Genomic DNA, 19,153 nt, shown 5'->3' on the forward strand with positions numbered 1-19,153 from the left:
TGGAGTGCAATGGTGCAACCTGCACTGCACTGCAACCTCTACCGCCTAGATTCAAGTGATTCTCATGCATCAGCCTCCCAAGTAGTTAGAATTATAGGCATATGCCACCATGCCCAACTAATTTTTATATTTTTACTAGAGTTGAGGTTTTACCGTGTTGCCCAGGCTGGTCTCAAACTCCTGGGCTCAAGCGATCCATGTGCCTTGGCCTCCCAAAGTGCTAGGATTACAGATGTAAGTCACTGCGCCCAGCCATCAGGTTTTCTTAATTGTAAGAAATCCAAATGTCATATTAGTTCTGCAGTGTTACTGACATACTTACAGGGGTATTTCTGTATTCTCCAAGGCTAGCAAGTCCATCTGTGGATGAAGACTGGGTTTTAAGTTGTTTGTTACATCAGAACTTGGAGAGCTGAAATCTAAAACACAAAATGGACTTGTTTGGTTTTAAAACATTTTGTCAGTCAGTTATTATGCTGGATTTTCTACAGTAAAAACAAAAAGAAAAAAGAAAAAAAAAAAAAAAGAAAAACCCACCAAATAAAAGAGATTAATTTAGATATTTCTGTCACCATAAAATCATGAGATTTCCTAGCTCTAAGAGAAATTAAAAAGCATCATTTATGGTAGGTAGAGAGAGAAAGAATGTCCCTGCCATGAGAAGAAGTTGTTGTAAGGGTAAGAAATATTATTGTATTGGATTTTCTAAAATCCTAAGCTGATCAAGAATGGAAAGGATTTTATATCTTGTTCTGCCCAGCACAAAAGTAAAAAGTTATAGTACATACTGAGCTCTACCTTCACCTCAAGCTCCAGTCCATAATCTTTTTTTTTTTTTTTTTGAGATGGAGTTTCACTTTGTCACCCAGACTGGAGTTCAGTGGCATAATCTCGGCTCACCACAACCTCCACCTCCTGGGTTCAAGTGATTCTTCTGCCTCAGCCTCCTGAGTAGCTGGAATTATAGGTGCCCACCACCACTCCGAGCTAATTTTTGTAGTTTTAGTAAAGAGGGGGTTTTGCCATGTTGGCCAGGCTGGTCTCGAACTCCTGACCTCAGGTGATCCACCTGACTCGGCCTCCCAAAATGTTGGGATTACAGGTGTGAACCACCATGCCTGGCCTCCAGGCCATAATCTTAAGTGAGATACCCCAAAGGGAATAATTACTTTCCCCTCTGAAAATTCTCTATTAAAAACTTGGGAAAACTTTCCAATGTAACTGACTCTACACATCCCACTAGCCTACATAAACAAGTAGCCAACATTTTAGAACTGGGTAGAGATCTAAGAAAACCACAAATTCAGTGATACTGAGTGTTTTTACTCTGGAAACAGCAGATGACATAGGAGAAAAACAAACTGCTTTTAGTTTGGCAAAACTGGATTTCAGCATTTTTCATCATCCTTATTTTGTAATTTACCAAACCCTTGTTGGGAATAAGGACAGCAGAAGATAACAAGTTAGGTAAGATAGGTAACTCTTTTATAAATGTTTATAAAATGCATTGTAGCAAAGCTTACATCACAACTTGGAGAGCTGTAACAAAGCTTACAATGCATTTTATAAACATTAGTTTGTTAATCTTGACAACGACCCTTTAAGGCAATCATTGTTCCCATTTTATAAAGTGAGAGTCTCAAAGGTTAGGTGGCTGAGAGGTGGCAGAACTGGCATTTCAACTTGGACTTTTCTGACTTTAAAGCCTGTGTTTTTCCTTCTTCATTTCACAACCACTTGGTTCATACCTTGTAATTTCTAAATTTCTCCGCTTGCATCAGAGATACTCCCTTACCTGATGCTGAGGTATAGCAGAAGAGCCCAATGATAATAGTGTATAGGTTCAGAGTAGACTTTAAGTATTGGCCATTGGGCTGAAAAGCCTCTACAAAGCAGGCCAGGTGAATTCCATGAAATTCTAAGTGAGTAGGATGAGTTTCAAGGACCTCCTCCCCCAGACACATCCCATTGCTATACCGGGTTTGACTCAACCATTTGTCAGGAAGTAATCACATCTCCTAACATAGTGCTCTGACATTCAAACTGTCTTCAGTCCTTCTTAGGTGGTATTTAATCATGTAATTAAGGAGAACTGTTTCACATCAAGCTCTTCTGCTGGTCTGAAAAGACCTGAGTGTTTATTTACTTAAGTCTGAAAGTTGATTATTCATGGTTTTGAGTTCTCCCAGAGTGTCCCTAGGCATCCGGGGACTGGGACTCAGGTCGAGGAGATCTTGAGATGGGGCAGAAGGCTCACTGGTAGTCTGAAAACAAAGCAAAAAAAAAAAAAAAAAGTGTCATGTAGTTTATCATAGCTTTCTCCCCATACTTTCTCCTTTGTTGAGGGGAGGATCCTGTTTGGATGCATTTTAAGGAAGAATTCTCCATTCAACCAATGGGCAACATTAGCATGAATCCCATCTTAACCACCTACATAGGTTCCTGCTTCTTATTAATAACTTAATAACATTAACTTTACATTACATGACATTAACAGTTTAACATTAACGTTAACTTAATAACATTAAGTTATTAAGGCAAGTAATCTATACCATTAAAACCACTCCAAATTATCAATGCATATCTCCCTCTTTTTAAGACTTGTTTTAGGTAAACCTTGCTTCTTACTGTAATTGGCAAAATGTTCAATTGTTTATTTTATAACGTTTCTAATCACTTACACTGGTGGCTTCCTTCTGGTTATTTTGCTCCAAAATCCTTTGTTGGTTTCTAGTAAACCTGTTTAAATGATCAAAATGCATGTGTTTTAAAAAAATATACGAAAATGCGATAAAAATCTAACAATTATTAATACACAAATATTTAGGAATAAAGACAATCAGCCTCATCCTCAACAATTATCAGTAAAAAACTTTTAATAACTTTTTTCCAGCTTACAGAGTATTCACACCCTCAGAGAAAACTGTGAGAAAATAGAAAAGTATTTAAAAAATCTCATCACCCAGAAATTGTTAAATCTATTAACATTATTCCAGTATTTCATCTATAAGTGCATCTATTTTTAAACTTAGTTAAAATTATACTTTACATAATTCTGTATCCTAATTTGATTATGCTGTGAGAATTTTTCTAGCTGAAATACAATTTTTAATGGCCATAATATTTTACCTTATGAATCTATCACACCTTTAACCACTCTTACTATTAGCAATTATTTGTTTTCTATTTTGCCATTATAAGTAATTTTCCAAAATATTCAAATATATTTAAAGTATTTTCACTATTTCACTGTGTATTTTTATAAGATACTTAATACATACCCAAAAATTGACCTTCTACAACTCTGATTTAATTTTACATTGTTTGTCCACTGAGAGTAAAGGAGTATAAACGTAAAAGTCTAGAGAAGTTGAACGCAGAAATCCAAGGTTCAAGTGTCAGTGTTAGTACCTTGTAGCTACATGACTAAGGAGATGACTTCCTGAACCTTGGTCCCCCAGCTGCTAAGAGGGAATAACATTTGAACTATTTCCTCAGAAAGTTATTTTCAGGGGCAAAACTAGACACTACAGGTGGATGAATGTGGAAATGCTTTGCAAACTGAGATTTGCTTTAGAAACATACAGTATCACTGTTAAGACAATTTGACTTCATGATCCTAAACACTTTAAAGTATAAGTTTATACTCAATTGGGCCTCTGAGTCCAAGCCTACAGGTATACATCCAGATGGCCTGAAGCAACTGAAGAATCACAAAAGAAGTGAAAATGGTCAGTTCCTGCCTTAATTGATGACATTACCTTGTGAGCTTCGTTCTCCTGGCTCAGAAGCTCCCCCACTGAGTATCTTGTGACCCCTGCCCCTGCCCTCCAGAGAACAACCCCCTTTGTAATTTTTCACTACTACCCAAATCCTATAAAACTGCCCCACCCCTAACTCCCTTTGCTGACTCCTTTATCTGACTCAGCCTGCCTGCACCCAGGTGAAATAAACAGCTCTATTGCTCACACAAAGCCTGTTTGGTGGTCTCTTCACAAGGATGCGCGTGACAGAATCTGCGCACACAGTTTAACGATTTTTCAAAAACATGTGCTTTTAAATTCCACCTAGTGAAGCTGGGAACTGTGGCTCATGCCTGTAATCCCAGCACTTTGGGAGGCCGAGACAGGTGGATCACTTGAGGTCAGGAGTTTGAGACCAGCCTGGGCAACATGGTGAAACCCTATCTTGACTAAAAATACAAAAATGAGCTGGGCGTGGTGGTCTGTAATTCCAGCTACTAGGCAGGCTGAGACAGAAGAATCGCTTGAACCAGGGAAGCGGAGGTTGCAGTGAGCCGAGATCATGCCACTGCACTCCAGCCTGGGCAGTAAAGCAAGAGTCCATCTAAAAAAAAAAAAAAATCCATCTAGTTATGACATTAGCTTCTTGTGTTCTAGTCAGTTATGTGCTGGGTATGAACAACTTTCCTAGATCAAGCCCTGAGTGACAAATTTCAGTTTCTTTATTTGCACAACTATTCCCTGGATGTAATGAGCAGATACTTTGGGGGATGTTGGAACAGGGTGAATGTATTTTGCAAGTGGATGGATATGAATCTTTAGGGGCCAGAGCGTGGGCTGTGATAGGTAGAGTAACGCCCACCCTCACAAAGGTACCCACATCCTAGTCAACACAACCAGTGAATATGTTAGGTTACATGGCAAGGGGAAATTAAAGGTTGAAAAAAGAATGAAGTTTGCTACTGTTAAAGGAAAAGAAATCTCAGGACCCCAAAATCACTAAGCCAAAAGGAAAAGTCAAGCTGGGAACTGCCTCAGGCAAATTTTATTCCTAACTAATATAGCTACAAAGATAAAAAGCTACCTACCTCTCTCACAATTTGCCCAAGAGAAAACTCCTTGTGGGCCTCAAGATCTTCACCCTAAAACAGTTCTGTTGAGTCTCACCTTGGCAATATAAACTGATAGCTTATCTTCACAAGTACAGGACAAAGGACAGAACTCGACTGAGTCCTCTGCCCTACTGCTTATGTAGAAATGCAGATTCACCGAGCCAGACTAAGGTATGAGTGACTATTCCTCTAGCCCCTTCTCACATGTAAATTGTGTATTCTGTGAAAGGTTTATCAAAGACTCAAAAGAATGCAACCATTTGTCGCTTATCTACTTATAACCTGGAAGCCCCCTTCCCTGCTTTGAGTTGTCCCACCTTTCTAGATGGAACCAATGGACATCTTACACATACTGATTGATGTCTCATGTCTCCTGAAAATGTATAAAACCAAGTTGTGGATGGCCGGGTGCGGTGGCTCATGCCTGTAATCCCAGTACTTTGGGAGGCCGAGGTGGGTGGATCATGAGGTCAAGAGATCGAGACCATCCTGGCCAACACAGTGAAACCCTGTATCTACTAAAAATACAAAAAGTAGCTGGGCGTGGTGGCACACGCCTGTAGCCCCAGCTACTCAGGAGGCTGAGGCAAGAGAATCGCTTGAACCCAGGAGGCAGAGGTTGCCGTGAGCTGAGATTGTGCCACTGCACTGCAGCCTGGTGACAGAGCATGACTCTCTTTCAAAAAACAAACAAAACGAAACAAAAAACCAAGCTGTGCCCCCATCACCTTGGGTGCATATTGTCAGGACCTCCTGTGGCTATGCCACAGGTGCATCCTTAACCTTGGCAAAATAAACTTTCTAAATTAATTGAGACCTGTCTCAGATACTTTTGGTTCACATTAGTAAGCTGCCCTTAATTGGGAGATTATCCGGGAATGTACAGATAAGCCCAATGTAGTTATAAAGGTCCTTAAAGGTGGAAGAGAGGCAGAAGTGGAAGTAAGAGTGATATGATACAATCAGGCCTGAACTAGACACTGTTGGCTTTGAAGATGGAGAAAAGAGGCCATGAGCCAAGGAAAGTGAGCAGCCTCTAGCTGCTGCAAAAGGTAGGAAGATGGTTTCTCCTCTGGAGCATCCAAAAGTAGATAAAACAGAGGATAAGCCACTAAGTTTGTGGTAATTTGTGACAGCAGCCAGAGAAAACTAGGAGACTAGTATCTTTTCTAGAGGCAAGAGTTTCTCTCTGAACCTTAGGACATAAGTGTTTCCCAGTTGTTCTGGTACACACGGTTCAAAGCCCAGTCAGAACAAGCTGTTCATAGAAGTAATCCAATCTCCTGAGAGCTAGACCAAATAAACACAAGTTCCCCCTCGGAGGAAGCCTTTAGGCAGTGGTCTTAAGGTTTGCAATAGAATTCTCCAAAATGAAAGCCAGAAGGCAGCACTCTACTGAAAACGATGTGGTTTTCCTTGGATATTTTTTTGTTTATAGAAATTTGTTCCACAGAAAACAAGAGTAACAATTGTGAGTTTCTTCAGTGCTAAGAAAGCAAGCATGGTGGCCAGGCAAGGTGGCTCACACCTGTAATCCCAGCACTTCGGGAGGCCGAGGAGGGTGGATCACCTGAGGTCAAGAGTTCAAGACCAGCCTGGGCAACATGGTGAAACCCTGTTTCTACTACAAATACAAAAACTACACGGGCATGATGGTGTGTGCCTGTAATCCCGCTACTTGGGAGGCTGAGGCAGGAGAATTGCCTGAACCCAGAAGGTGGAGTTTGCAGTGAGCCAAGATCGTGCCACTGTACTCTAGCCTGGGCACTCCATCTCAGAAAAAAAGAGAAAAAGAAAGAAAGGAAGCATGGTTCCTAGGCTTACATCTTCAGTCGATGCCCTTCTCTGAATACACAGTAAATATGAGACAGTAAAGGAAAGACACTATCATTTCATAGATACTGGTTTTTATGTTTCTCTTTTTTGAGACAGGGTCTCACTCTGTTACCCAGGCTGGAGTGCAGTGACACGATCTTAGATCACCGCAACCTCTGCCTCCTGGGCTCAAGAGATGCTCCCACCTCAGCCTCCTAAGTAGCTGGGACTAAAGGCGTGCGTCACCATGCCTAGCTAATTTTTGTAATTTTTTGGTAGAGATGGGGTTTCGCCATGTTGCCCAGGTTGGTCTCAAACTTCCTGAGCTCAAGCAATCCGCCCACCTCAGCCTCCCAGGGTGTTGGGATTACAGGTGTGCACCACCATTCTTGGTCCATAGCTACTGGCTTTATTTTATGGATTCTCTTAACTCACTCAAGATAAGTGGGAAGAAAAACTTAGTCAATAAATTTAAAGGTTAAATGGGACACTGGTGCAGAGGAAGAGAAGAAATTACTATTGAATGGACGTCAATGTGCTAGCACTCTACTAGGTGTTTTCATATATATTATCTCATTTAATCCTCAAAAAAGCCCAACCCTCTAAAAAGGTATTATCCTATTTAATACATCAAAAAAAAAATAAGAAAGAAAAAAACTTAAATCTTAGAAAAGTTATGCAACTTATCCAAAATCATCAGCTAGATTTGAATCCAGGCCTGTTCAGCTCTTTCCCTTATGTCAGACTGGTCTCATTCTTTATCAGCTGATTAGAAATACAGTCATTGTGCAAGTAGAGATTCCCAGTAATTCTCAACAGAAACAGTGCCCCTAAGGGTGTCTTAACATGCCATTTTTAAATTATTTCTCTTAGAGGTGGGATTTCACTCCATCACACAGGCTGGAGTGCAGTGGTGCGATCATAGCTCACCACAGCCTCAAATTCCTGGTCTCAAGCTATTCTCCCACCTCAGCCTCTCCAGTAGCTAGGCTATAAGCACCTACTAGAACCACCACACCCAGCTAATTTATTTATTTATTATTTATTTATTTGAGGCAGAGTTGCACTCTGTTGCCAAGGCTGGGGTGCAGTGGTGTGATCTTGGCTCACCGCAACCTCCACCTCCCCCCTTCAAGTGATTCTCCTGTCTCAGCCTCCTGAGTAGCTGGGATTACAGGCATGCACCACCATGCCCAGCTAATTTTTTTGTATTTTTAGTACAGATGGGGTTTCACTATGTTGGTTAGGCTGGTTTCGAACTCCTGACCTCAAATGATTTGCCTGCCTTGGTCTCCCAAAGGGCTGAAATTACAGGCGTGAGCCACTGCGCCTGGCCTTATTTTTTATTTTTTTGTAGAGACAGGGTCTTACTATGTTGTCACGGCTGGTCTGGAATTCCTGGGCTCAAGTGATCCTCCTGCCTCGGCCTCCAAAAGTGCTGGGATTATAGGTGGGAGCCACCATGCTGGGCTGAAATGTCACTTTAACTAGGAGAAAGACCTCTGGCATTTACTGAGTAGGAGCCGCACAAGGGAAAACTGTTCCACCCCACATGCCAATACCTTTCCTATTCCTATACCTTTCTAAAATGGAGGATCTAGAAAGAGGGGTTCCTTGTAGGTACTCTGATAAGGATGCTGAGTAATTGGTGGTGAAAGTAGAAATGGAAGAGGGGTAAAGAGGGTACATGATTTGCTTACCTCTCATATCCAAGGATGGCATTATTCAAATCCTCATTCACCTGAATTAGCTCAACAGTTACATCTTCATTCTCCACCACCACAAGCAGGTCCATGATCCTCTCCTGCATCTCCCGACCTGTTTTATAGAGTTTCTGTCAAAGAAAGGAGAGAGATTTCTTCTTCCACACCTGAAACATTTTATAAAGACATATGACTCACCAATCTGTGCATACCTACAGTCACCTCCACCCTTAAGTCGCCTGTGGGGCACTACCAAAGTACTTAACTATAAACAGCTTATCCTTCCTATTGGAAGGCAGTGAGTCATAAACTGATTATATTTTCCTTTAAAAATCAAAATAAGTGTCATAAGAATAATATGGTACATTGAAAATAATGCTGGAGTAAAATCCAGAAGTGCTGTATGGGAATTCTAAATGTAGTGCTTATTAGCTGTGCCATGTTGGGGAAGAAAAAAATAAATTAAATAAACACGTTTTTAAAATCTCAGTTTTCTCATTGATAAATGAAAATTATACCCCTTGCCACATCTACCTCAAGGGTTGACATAAAAATCAAATGAGATGTGTGTAATGAGGAACTCTATAACTATAAAGCATAAACATAAAATGTTATTGCATTATTAGTGGTAGTAGTAGTAGTTAAAATACATTTACAGTGGCATTTTTTTTTCCTGTTGTACTTAAACATTTAAAGTTTATAGTTATATCGCATTTTGAGGCAAACTAAAACAGGATTAACAAACAAATCATGAATACCGTTATTTGGACTACCTAGAAATACTGCATTAAACCATGATTCCACATCCCAAACCCTTTGTATTTTTTTTTTCTCATAAGCATCACAGCCATCTACGTCAGACTTACTGATCCAGAATCTCCAGGCTGGGGTTCTGAAAATCTACATTTTTTTTTTTAAAGAAGCACTCCAAAGTGTTTCTTACGTACACTGATATTTAAGAACTGCTGCCTTACAACTGACTTTTTTTCTAGGCATACCTTCGATTAACCCGAGGTGCATAAAACTGATATTAATATTTCCTCAATCCCACCTTGGCTAGAGTTTGTCTGTGTAATAGTACCTTAACATCAGGCAAAAACACAAGGACACTGCTTCTCTCAAAATGAAAGCAATAGAACTTCCTTAAACACCGCACAATCACTTCGGCTGACTTTTCCCCTCAAGAAAGAAAGCTCTGCTGAAAAATGTATGTATGCTTTATGAAACCATTCAGAATCTCAAACAATCTATTACAAGACTGCTGACAGGAAATCTCTAAACAAATAAATCAAACTATTACTAACTGGCGTTTAGACTCAGAGGTAAAAGCCACTAGCCTCTAAAAAATCATAACAACAAATATTTAAAAGACAACATGACATAAAGAGAAAAAAAAAAGGTGAGTTAGACAGATGATAGACTTTCCGATTTTAGACTTGCAATGTGCAGCCAGAAAAACCATCCTATTTGCCAACCACAGGGCCATCTTCAGGAACAGTATAGTGTAGGGGTCAACGGTGTTCTTCTTAAAGCTCCAGATAGTAAACATTTTCTGCTTTGTGGGCCATCTAGTCTTTGCTGCAACTACTCAACTCTGCCACTAGAGTGTAAAAGCAACCCTAGAAAATATATAAATAACTGCGTGTGGCCATCTTCTAATAAAACAGATATATGTGGCAGGCTAGATTTGGCTCCTTTATACACCCCTAGTATAATGCAAAGAGAAAACTTTGGACTCAGATGCCAAACACATCTCCCATATATATGCCTGCTATGGAATTTGGGGAAATGTGGCTAAAATTTAGCCTTAGGTTTTGTTGTTGCTGTTTCGTTTTGTTTTTTGTTTTTTCCATCTATAATACAAGGAGAACAGCTATCTTGTAAGGTTGTTGTAAGAATTGGCAGTGGTGTCATTGAAACCCCAGTGTCTGGCATACAGAGGCAGTCGGTAGTAAATAAATGTATTATGGGTGCTTGACAAGGTGTCACTAGAAGCTCAACTAGATAACGAATACAATCCTGTAATACGCTATTATCCAGGATCCGATCTTCTACAAAGGAAAGAATTAAGAATGGCATTTAATATAACCCCCAGAATGAATGAGAACTTTTCCTTTGTTCTTGCTTTACAGAGTGTACAGAAATTGTTCTTCTTGTTGCTCACTGGCAGCCTTGCTAGAGCAATGTCAAGATCAAGGGAATTCAATGGCTGATACCTATGACAAAAATGTAGAAATTAATTGAAATGAATTTGAAGCCAACATCAATAGCCCTCAGTCACATGAAGACACTCCCTTTGCCCTTTCAAGAGACAGATGGGATGGAAACATGAAAGGAATAGCACATCTCAACAGGTCTGCAAAGCAGAATGTGAAAAACCTCTTCAAAAGCCATCCCACTCCGATCTTTGCAATTGATGTCTGTCTCAGAGGAGGGCCAAGCCACCTGGAAACACCCGAGATCAAGCTCTATGGACAAAAGGATAGGTCACAGTTGCCCAGAGCAGGTACTTGCAGGGCTGTGGATGTGGGAAGCCAGGGTGGGGGGGGGGCGGGCAAGTCAAAATACAGAGCAACAGCTGCTGATGCATATGTCCCTCACGGAGACCCTGGAATTGTCTCCTTTTATACCATATAAAAGCAAAGCCAAGCTTCTAAGTTAAAGTGAATTTAACAATCAATTCAAAAGTCTTTGGAGCAAAACAAAAAGGAGCTCATTAAGAGATTCCTCTTCTGATATCCAGATGGCTCTTACTCCTCCATAGGGCACTCAGGAATTAAGGAAGGAGATCCCTCTGCACTTTCAATTCCAACTATAGTCATCCCACATTGACCAACAGAGGGCAACTCAATAAAAAGGAACACAAAAATGCTTGCATATCTATCTCGAAAGAGCCAAAACAGGAAGAAATGTGTTTGCTTTAAAATGTCTCTGGAAATACTATCTGTATGGCAATATCCCTATTATTAGCCCATAACGTATTTTCTTCATCCCAGTATTCCCCACTCAGAGTGCAAGAAACTCCAATGTCTCTATCTGCTCAAAGTAAATACTCTCCCCACTTACTCTAAAACTGAACATTCTTCAGCTTAACTTGCTTATATAGTCTCTTTTTCCTTATACAGGCTTCAGTCAAATGACAAATTGTCAGCATAATCCTTAAGAAAAGTATTAACATGTTAAAGCCCTTCCAACTCTTCTTTCCAACAAAACAGTGTCTGCAAAAAGTACAGGACTTGGTTGCTGCCTTCAAATTGCTTCCTATACCCACATGAAAACACAATAGGTTAGCTAGGTATAATAGAAAGTTAGTCCTGGGTTCAAAATGAGAAGCTAGTTAGTCTAATGGACAGAACATAAGCTCATAAGAATGAAGTTCTCCTTCCAGCTCCACCACTTGTCACGGTGTGGGCAATTATTCTTTCTGCATATGCAGCCTCATCTGCAAAGGAAGGGAGATGGACTCAAAGAGGCTGACAGTCCCTTCTACTCTTAATATCTTACACATTTCTGAATGGTAAAGACAAGAATTGGTCTGGGAGGATGGCTTTCTTTTTCCTAGTCTCAAGATTTTTTTTTTTTTTTTCCAACTGGTTACAATCCTCATAGGATCCAATTTCAGATTCCCTTGATTTTAAATTTCTCCAGTAAGTTAGAGTAAGGCTTTCTCTAGTTGTCATTTCAAAATCTGAGCTCCCTTTATTCTAAATACTAGAGCATTCTCTTCTTGTCTTACTGAGGCTAGGCAAAAAAAAAAAAAAAAAAAAAAGAGCGAGATAAGATTAAAGTGGGAGGTACCAGGAAAAGTCAGCTATTCAAGATAAGAAGAAGGTGGCCCAAAGCTGAGTGTATAACACCAAAAAAGCAAATACACAAAACACATGTTGCAACTCTTCATTCCTACGGCCAAGGTGGCTGCCTTTAACTCGTCACAACAGTTGTTAGACTGCACAGAGCCTGAGAATTATCACGTTCCACTTCAGAAAACGAAAGAAAATCCAGTCCTCACCCCTAATGAAAAGTTTAAAGTTTACAAGCAACACAGTGGTGGGAAAATGTGTCTACTGCACAAAATGGTTTTATGGCCTAAGAATCTAACAAAGAGCAAGACCCTCTTAGTAGGGCTTCAGGATCTAATTGTTCAGCGTAGGTTGGTGCAACAGAAAGGGGATTCCAAGTAAATATATTGGGTTTCAGATGAAAGAAAACAGACAAGAAATAGGTTCCAAAGAAACAGAACAGCTACTAGAAGGTAAGTATAAACAGACAAAACAGGAAGAAGTTCCAAATATACAGGTGGGTTTATTTATTTTTTTGAGAGTGAGTCTCGATCTGTCACCCAGGCTGGAGTGCAGTGGCGCCATCTCAGCTCACTGCAAACTTCGCCTCAACCTCTTGAGTGACTGGGACTACGGGCGCATGCCACCATGCCCGGTTGATTTTTGTTACTTTTAGTAGAGACAGAGTTTTGCCACATTGGCCAGGCTGGTCTCGAACTCCTGACCTCAGGTGATCCACCCGCCTTGGCCTCCCAAAGTGCTGGGATAACAGGCGTGCTCCGCTGCACCCAGCCTCAGGCTGGTTTTATAATAAACCGGTATTATAAGACTGTGGTCACTGGTGAAGTATATGTGCAAGAGCAGTGAAGAAATTTTTGAGTGGAAGCTTTTCCTTTCTGCTGGAGAACTTTCCTTGGCCCTCCAGATCCACCGTCCACACTTTCCGCCTTAACTCTGTGCCTGGGGCCTGGCTTGTAGGGATCACATCACCAGGTCCCCTGTCTTCTTGCTTCTGTGTTCAGCCAATGGGCATGCTGGCTGGCAGGAAACAGGAGGAAGGAGGAGAATGAGGTCTGGATATTTATTCTTTCCACCCCTTCTACCAAAGGCACCACTGTTCTCAAGGCTGCCCTCTCCACATTATTCTTTCCTCTAGGTTCTGGCAAAAGTGCCCTCTTCTTGCCTATGTAATTATTAGTTAATAGTCCAGTGATATTAGTTAATAATCCAGGGTGGTGATCAAGCCCTTGTGGTTTCCCTGAACTTTAAAACATCTTACTAAATAAACAGTATTTTGATTAAGCTTTCTTCAAATTACCCAAATGAAGTATGTCATCTCTTTGCTAATATACCCTACAAAGCATGAAAACACATCTTTAGAGTAATCAAAATAGTATGATGCCAAGTTAGGCACAAATAGGTCAAGGGACGAGAATAGTCTCTAGAAGACAACCTTGAATTAGAATATACAGTATATGATAAAGGGGCATTTAAAACCATTGGAGAAGGCATGAATTGTTAGTAAATGTTATTTGGACAACCAGCCATCAAATTGAAAAAATAAATGAAGGTAAAGTCCCCATCTCATATCAAGAATACAAATTCGAATTTTAAGTCACATAAAATCCAGGGGAAGAAAGCTATTGATTAATTAAGCCTGTTTTTAACTGAATGATTACATCATGTTAGGCATTAATCTGGGAGCCAGAACCTGGTAATGAATAAGACAAGCCTTTTGGCATTTCCATTCTAGTAGGCAAAGACAGCTGACAACCACGCAAGAAAAGCTTCAGACGCTGTGAGTGCCAGGTGAATAAATGGTGATGTGATAGGACAGTGGCTAATTTTAGACTGGGGAGTCAAAGAAGACCTCTCAGGAGAGTAACACGCTAAGATCAGAATGATAAGAAAAAGTTCGAGATCAGCCTGGCCAACATAGTGAAATCCCATCTCTACCAAAAATACAAAAAAATGCTAGGCATGATGGCAGGTGCCTGTAGTCCCAGCTACTCGGGAGACTGAGGGAGGAGAATCACTTGAACACAGGAGGCGGAAGTTGCAGTGAGCAGAGATCACGCCACTGCACGCCAGCCTGGCTGGCCATTTGAAGATGGGGAAGCGTGAGAGTCAGGGATGAAACAGCTCCCCAGCAAGAATGAACTCAGTGCGCTCAAGGAATAGAAAGGAGGTTGGTTAGCAAGCATGTGCCATGGAAAAAGAAGTAGGCTAAAGATGACTGAGAAGGGCTCTGTGGCCAGAATACAGAGGTTTGGTTTTACTCCAAGTATAATGGGAAGCCAATGGAGGGTTTCCAGCAAGAAACAACACGATCTGGTTTACATTTCATTTTATTTATTTTATTTTTTGAGAAGTAGTCTTGATCTATCGCCAGGTGGAGTACCGTGGCGCGATCTTAGCTCACTGCAACCTCCACCTCCCAGGTTCAAGCTCCGGGGCAGCTCACGGCCTCAGCCTCCTGAGTAGCTGGGATTACAGGCACCTGCCACCATGCCTGGCTAATTACCTTTTTAAAAAGCCATCATACAACTTTGGGAGGCCAAGGCAGGTAAATCACCTGAGCTCAGAAGTTTGAGACCAGCCTGGCCAACATGGTGAAACCCTGTCTCTACTAAAAATACAAAAATTAGCTAGGCATGGTGGCAGGCGCCTATAGTCTCGCTACTCAGGAGGCTGAGACAGGAGAACGGCTTGAACCCGGGAGGCAGAGGTTGCAGTGAGCCGAGGTCGCGCCACTGCACTCCAGCCTGGGCGACAGAGCAAGACTCCATCTCAAAAAAAAAATAAATAAAATAATTGATGAAAAAAATAAAAAGCTATAATACAGACACCCAACTTCATTAGTCATTAGGGAAATGCAAACACAAATCAAAATCAAAACCATAATGAGATACCACTTCACACCTACCAGAGGTCCATTAAAAAAACACACAATGGAAAATAACAAGTATTCATTGTGGAGAATCTGGAATCCTAGTAGTACCGCATACTGCTAGTAGAATATACAATGGTGCAGCCATTGTGCAAAAGAGTTTGACAATTCCGCAAAAAGTTAAAGTTACTATATGACCCAGCAATTCTACTCTTAGATTGATACTCAAAAGAAGTGAACACAGGTATTCAAAGAAAAGCCTGTATGTGAATGCTCATAGCAGCATTAGTCACAATAGCCAAAGGTGGAAACAACCTAAATGTCTACCAACGAACTGATGTATAAAATGTGGTGTATACAAGGAAATATTAGGCCATTAAAGTAATAAAATTCTGATACATGCTACAACATGGATGAACCTCGAAAACATTAAGTGAAAGATGCTAGACACAAAAAGTCATATATTATGTGATTCCACATATATGAAATATGAAATGTCCAGAACAGGTAAATCCACAACAGGTAAATCCACAGACACAGAACCAGATTGGTGGTTATCCACAGACACAGAACCAGATTGGTGGTTATCTGGAACTGATGAAAGGCAGAAAGGGGAGAGGCTGCTTAATGAGCATGGGGTTTACTTTTGGGGTAATGAAAAGGTATTGGAATTAAATGGAGGAAATACAGTTGAACTTTGAACAACACGGGTTTGAACTGCATGGCTCCACTGAGAGGTGGATTGTTTTCTGCCTCTGCTACCCAAGACAACAAGACCAATTTCTCTTCTTCCTTCTCAGCCCACTCAGCAAAAAGATAAAGACCAAGACCTTTACGACCCATGTCCACTTAATGAATAGTAAATATATGTTCTCTTCCTTATAATTTTCTTAAATTTTTTTTAATTTTAATTTTTAAATTGAGACAGGGTCTCACTCTGCTGCCTAGCAATGGTGCAATCACGGTTTACTGCAGCCTCGACCTCCTGGGCTCAAGTGATCCTCCCACCTCAGCCTCCCCAGTAGCTGGGACTGCAGGCATGCACCACCATGCCTAGCTAATTTATTTTTTTGGAGTGACAGAGTCTCACTACGTTGCCCAGGCTGGTCTCAAACTCCTGGATGCAAGCAATCCTCCTGCCTCAGCTTCCCCAAGTGCTAGGATTACAGGTGTAAGTCACTGTGCCCAGCCTTCCTTATAATTTTCTTTCTTTTTTAAAAAAATTTTATTTATTTTTAATTTTTTAATTTTACTTTAAGTTCTAGGGTACATGTGCACAATGTGCAGGTTTGTTACATATGTATACATGTGCTATTTTTTATTTTTGAGACAGAGTGGCACTCTGCCACCCAGGCTGGAGTGCAGTGGCACGATCTCAGCTCACTGCAAGCTCTGCCTCCTGGGTTCACGCCATTCTAAGGCCTCAGCCTCCCGAGTAGTTGGGACTACTGGTGACCACCACCATGTCCGGCTAATTTTTTGTATTTTTTAGTAGAGATGAGGTTTCACCGTATTATATTAGCCAGGATGGTCTCAATCTCCTGACCTTGTGATCCTCCCGCCTCAGCCTCCCAAAGTGCTGGGATTATAGGCATAAGCCACCACGCCCAGCCTACAATTTTCTTAATAACATTTTCTTTTCTCTAGCTTACTTTAAGAATACTCACATATGTATATAACATACATAATATGTGTTAATTGACTGTTTATGTTATTGATAGGGCTTCTGGTCAACAGGATATTAGTAGTTAAGTTTTGGGGAAATCAAAAGTTATACATGAATTTTCAACTACATTATGGGGTCAGTGCTCATAACTGCTATGTGTTATTCAAGGGTTAACTGTAGTTACAATGAATGTATATTTATTTTATTTTTATTTTTTGAGGTGGTGCCTCCCGCTGTTGCCCAGGCTGGACTGCAGTGGTGCGATCTCTGCTCACTGCAACCTCCAGGTTCAAGACATTCTCATGTCTCAGCCTCCCGAGTAGCTGGGATTATAGGCGCTCACCACCATGCCCGGTAAATTTTGTATTTTCAGTAGAGACAAAGTTTCACATGTTGGCCAGGCTGGTCTTGAGTTCCTGACCTCAAGTGATCCACCCGCCTTGGCCTCTCAAAGTGCTGGGATCACACATGTGAGCCACCGCGCCCGGCCTTGAATGTACATAAATGCCACTTACTTGTACCCTTTAAAATGGTTAATTTTATGTGATATGAATTTTGCCCCAATTTAAAAAATGCTATATAGAATTTTTGGGTTTTTTTTTTTTTTTTTTTTTTTTTGCACAGCACTATACTCAATATCCTGAAAACCTTTCTCATAACAAAACACCTAAAAATGCTAGATATTAAAAATATTTTAACATTTGTGCCTACATTTTCAGGAGAGCATGAGAAATCCTCAAAGGCTCAAAACCAAGTAAGATCTAAAGACTCAAGCAGCAAGAAAGGAACGATGGTTCACAAGGCACCTATCTGCCAATCTCCAGTAGAGTTCTCAGCAGATGCAAAGGACAAAGCCCAGGGTGCAACAAGATGGGAAGCTGGAGCAAAAACCCCTCCTCCACTCAGACAGAAGCCCCACATGACTACTCCCTATGAAAGTCAGCAAATCAGAAAAACCTCAGCCCCACAAAGCGAGATGGCAAGCCAAATTGTGTGTCAGCGTCGGTTCTTGGTGGAGAGAGTGAAAATACTTATTTTTCCTGAGAAATCTAGCAGCCTTACTACATCCTCATCTCTAGGAATGAGGCTGCTGCCTTCAAAGTTTAAAAAATCCTAATGAGTGCTGATTATTTTTCTTCTAACTGCAGAGGTTCCCAGATTGTTTTGGAAACCAGCAGTTATTTGGAAGAGAGTCCTTTTTTCTGGCCTCGACAGTCACCCTGGAAGTTCCCTGCTCCTGAGTTAGTGGCTGAGACAGCAGAGGACAGAGGACAGTTGTTTTCCTCACCATGTGAGTGCCCAAGGCCTATTCAATCGTGCTCTGATTTTGAGGTTAGTATGGGCTGCTTCTGGGAAAAGTCCTTTGGAAGGGTCTCTTTCACTTGGGTGGGGCTGTGAGATCTGAGCTGGTCTGATCCCACCTGCTTTATCAGGCACTGAATAGTCTCACTGTTCTGGAGGCCTGATGGTCAGTTTAGCCTTCTCTGTAATCCTTGGGGTTTATTTTTATTTTCATATTTCTTCTGTCATTTCAATGGGATTTGGGGAAGAAAGAGGATGTAAATATATTTTGGCAAGCTAAAAAAAATTGTGATTATTGGTTGGTTTGGGGAGAAAAATGCCTGTTTTACAGTTCACGTAGCTGATTTCAAATACTTTTATTCTTTCTTTACAGTTGTACTCCTTCCCTCAGAGTATGCCCGTGGGCCCTCACTGACCCCCAACCTGGGTGCTGCCTCTGCTGATGACTCCCTAGGCTTATGCTGAAGCCTCCAAAAGGCCCTGCAGTTATAAGGGGGCAGCCAACCAGGAGCCAGTATTATCTAGGGGGTTCCAACTGTACTGACCTGACTCCTTCAGATGGGTGTGAGAAACCTTTGAAAAAGTACACCCTAGAGAATTCTTTGTTTATGACATAAGGTTAGAGGGGGGGAAAAAAAGAATAGAAAAACAAAAACACCAAAAAAAGAATTCTGTCTCTCCACAGTCTATCGTTGCTGCTGATTTCATTCTGATATTCTTAAATCAGATAAACTTCTTGTCCTTTTTCTCCATAGACGATTTAATTGAATTATTTCAGATCAACCATAGTGGAGTTATTTAGATGTAAAAAAAAAATTAATTATTTGTCAAAAGAAATTAAGAATAGCACTCCCCACACCAGATCTTTATATGTCACTAACAAAAAGCACACAAAGAAAAATAACATTCCACATTCAACAGTCTCTACAAACAAATTGATCCCCTGCCAGAACCTATTCAATTTGAATTGGCCATGAGTAGTATTCTCATGTTGATTTATAACCTGAGACTCTTTACTATTCAAGGCAAAACACAGCCCTGAGCTCTGGCATTAAAACAGCAACCAACAAATTAGTATTATCCTTGCAAAATTCAACCAAACATCTGCACCCAAACACTCTGAGACAAAAAAGGCACTTCAGA

The 19,153-nt window shown here is 40.8% G+C and overlaps 1 protein-coding gene across 7 annotated transcripts in view; it reads right to left on the reverse strand.

Moving 5' to 3' along the window:
• TOM1L1 (target of myb1 like 1 membrane trafficking protein) overlaps nt 1-19,153 on the reverse strand; it is a 58,481-nt gene that overhangs the window by 19,759 nt on the left and 19,569 nt on the right. For all 7 annotated transcript variants that reach the window (XM_008011415.3, XM_037993066.2, XM_037993065.2 and 4 more), the window contains 4 exons: nt 8,371-8,504; nt 2,682-2,739; nt 2,147-2,264; nt 323-419 (listed from right to left, as the gene is read on the reverse strand). In XM_008011415.3, the coding sequence (XP_008009606.2) occupies nt 323-419; nt 2,147-2,264; nt 2,682-2,739; nt 8,371-8,504 (407 nt within the window). The remainder of the gene's footprint in view (nt 1-322; nt 420-2,146; nt 2,265-2,681; nt 2,740-8,370; nt 8,505-19,153) is intronic.

The sequence above is a fragment of the Chlorocebus sabaeus genome, chromosome 16, assembly GCF_047675955.1.
Source record: "Chlorocebus sabaeus isolate Y175 chromosome 16, mChlSab1.0.hap1, whole genome shotgun sequence".
In the NCBI taxonomy this organism is placed as follows: Eukaryota; Metazoa; Chordata; class Mammalia; order Primates; family Cercopithecidae; genus Chlorocebus; species Chlorocebus sabaeus.